Source organism: Clupea harengus, chromosome 26, assembly GCF_900700415.2.
Source record: "Clupea harengus chromosome 26, Ch_v2.0.2, whole genome shotgun sequence".
In the NCBI taxonomy this organism is placed as follows: domain Eukaryota; kingdom Metazoa; phylum Chordata; class Actinopteri; order Clupeiformes; family Clupeidae; genus Clupea; species Clupea harengus.
In genome coordinates this window covers 251,854-254,353 of record NC_045177.1, presented here as the reverse complement: position 1 = coordinate 254,353, position 2,500 = coordinate 251,854, and the positions used below count along the sequence as shown (strand labels likewise).

Here is a 2,500-nt window from a genome sequence, read left to right as displayed (position 1 = left end):
TGTCGCGGAAACGCTACGCGCACCTGAGCAGCGCGCGCGGAGAGCTGGCGGCGGAGCGTGACGCCCCGTGGGGAGTGGACTCCCTGCTCACTCTCGTGTACCAGGACCGCCGCTATCACCTGCAGACAGCGGACAACCGATTCCTCGCGTGCAGCGGTGCGCTGCTGAAAAGCCCCGACACCAGCACGGGCTTCACTCTGGAGTTCCGCGCGGGGAAAGTAGTGTTCCGGGATTCATCGGGAAAGTACCTCGCGCCCGGAGGGCCGACCGGCACCCTGAAGTCGGGAAAGAGCTCGCGGGTTGGGAAGGACGAGCTCTTTGTTCTGGAGCGAAGTCATGCGCAGCTCGTGCTAAGGGCCAGCAACGACAGAAACGTGTCCATGCGCCAAGGTGGGAGTTCATTTCAATGACAGTTTACCGACTCTCTCTCTCTCTCTCTCTCTCCCTCTCTCCCTCTCTCCCTCTCTCTCTCTCTCCCTCTCTCCCTCTCTCACACACACACACTTAACATGGAAAGGTTACCAACTCTCTCTCTCTCTCTCTCTCTCTCTCTCTCTCTCTGTCACACACACACACACTAAACATGGACAGGTTACCGACCAGTGTTGTGCATGAACGCGTCCATTGTTATGAGAACGATGAACTGAACGCAACCTAATGACAAATAATGAATTTGAACGGTGAACACGTTCATATTATCTGAGGTCCGGCGCCACTGAGGTCTAGCTGAAACGTTACGGAATGTTTTCCTTCTCCTGAGGAGAGACGCTGTCTAAATCGAATTCGAGTGCTTGCACCATGCCGTTGCTCAGTGCCCGTATCATTTCTGCGATGTAGCCTAACCTTAACCATCTAACTCGACTTCGCATTACGTTACCATCGCAAACACATTTATACCAAACAAGCAACGTATTCCAAGACAACAGCTCTCGGTCTCATACAAAAATGGCAAGTGAAAGCGAAAACAGATAGATAGATAGATAGATAGATAGATAGATAGATAGATAGATAGATAGATAGATGGATACTTTATTAATCCCGAAGGACATTTAGGGACGCAGACTCAGCGAGTACATTCGATGCACCTTATTATTATTTGCGGGATTTTTACACACTGTCTGATAAAGTTTCCGATAGTAAAAATCTCACCTTTCTGTGAAAATGTCCTTGTGAAAAATTAGCAATAATTTAAAAGATTTATTTTAGGAAATGATAGCCTACATAGGCCTATGAAGTGCAGTAATGGTGGATACAGTTTTCTTTAAAACACAAGTTAAGTCTTTCATTCTCACGTCCCACCTTAAAACTATGAAATGAACTGAACCATGTACTGTATATGAACTAGTTCAGGATTGAAATGGTGAACTATGAACGTGAACGATTCATGTTTGCTTGTATGAACTGAACTTTGAACTAGTTCATGAGAGGTGTGAACTTGCACAACACTGTTACGACTCTCTCCCTCTCTCTCTCTCTCTCACTCACACACACACACACACACACTTAGCATGGGCAGGTAACTGACTCTCCCTCTCTCTCTCTCTCTCTCCCTCTCTCTCTCTCTCTCTCTCTCTCTCTCACTCACACACACACACACACACACACACACACTTAGCATGTACAGGTAACTGACTCTCTCCCTCTCTCTCTCCCTCTCTGTCACACACACACACACACACACACACACTTAAGGCAGATTTATGGTTGTCAGTTTTCAGAGACACTCAGACACGGAGAGCCCTCTCCGTCGTTACAAACCTTCTCCGAGCATCAGGGACGTGCACAGGAATTTTGAAGGGCAGTTGCTCTGCCCTGGAAAAAAGGGGCAACACGTTCATTTTTGTCACCGCCACCGCCACGCCCCCTGGACGCATATTTTGCCTATATCATTTTAAACTCTCACTAACTGCCGCTGCCACGCCCCCGTCCCCTGGACGCATATTTTGCCTATATCACTTGAAACTCTCACTAACCGCCGCCGTCACGCCCCGTCCCCTGGACGCTTATTCCATGATTATTTTATCTAGGCCTACGTGAAGTTCTGCAGCCGTAATACTATTTAAAATATATATATATTTCCTTCGGAGGGGCATCTTCCGTCGAGGAGGGCAAACGGGCAACCTTAGCCCCCTCCTGTGCACGTCCCTGCCGAGCACCTCTCCTCGGCCTGACGTGCACCTCCCAAATTGAGTAACTATCCTTCTCCGTCAATCCGTCAATACATCACTGTTTACCTTGTGGGTAGTAGCATGCTAACATTAGATAGCTGGCTCAGACACCTCACAAATCCCCTCAGATGTATTTTTCAGTTACAATAACGGGGTTTTTACATTGCACAGTGTCTATTTATTATTTTTTTTTTATCTAAGCAAAACAAAAGTCAAACAAACAACTTTTATGTACAAATACGGCCATGTACGGAGTTTTAAAAATAAGATGCTTCACAACCCCCACAACCATCGGAGAACTATAAATAAAAACAAGTCTGTCAAGGCAACTG

At 47.2% G+C, this 2,500-nt stretch overlaps 1 protein-coding gene across 1 annotated transcript in view; it reads left to right on the top strand.

Moving 5' to 3' along the window:
* Positions 1-410, top strand: part of fscn1b (fascin actin-bundling protein 1b) — a 955-nt gene extending 545 nt beyond the window's left edge. The window contains exon 1 of the mRNA XM_031563423.2: positions 1-410. This exon is cut by the window's left edge and continues 545 nt beyond it. Within this exon, the coding sequence (XP_031419283.1) occupies positions 1-410 (410 nt within the window).
* The last annotated feature ends 2,090 nt before the right edge of the window (positions 411-2,500 follow it).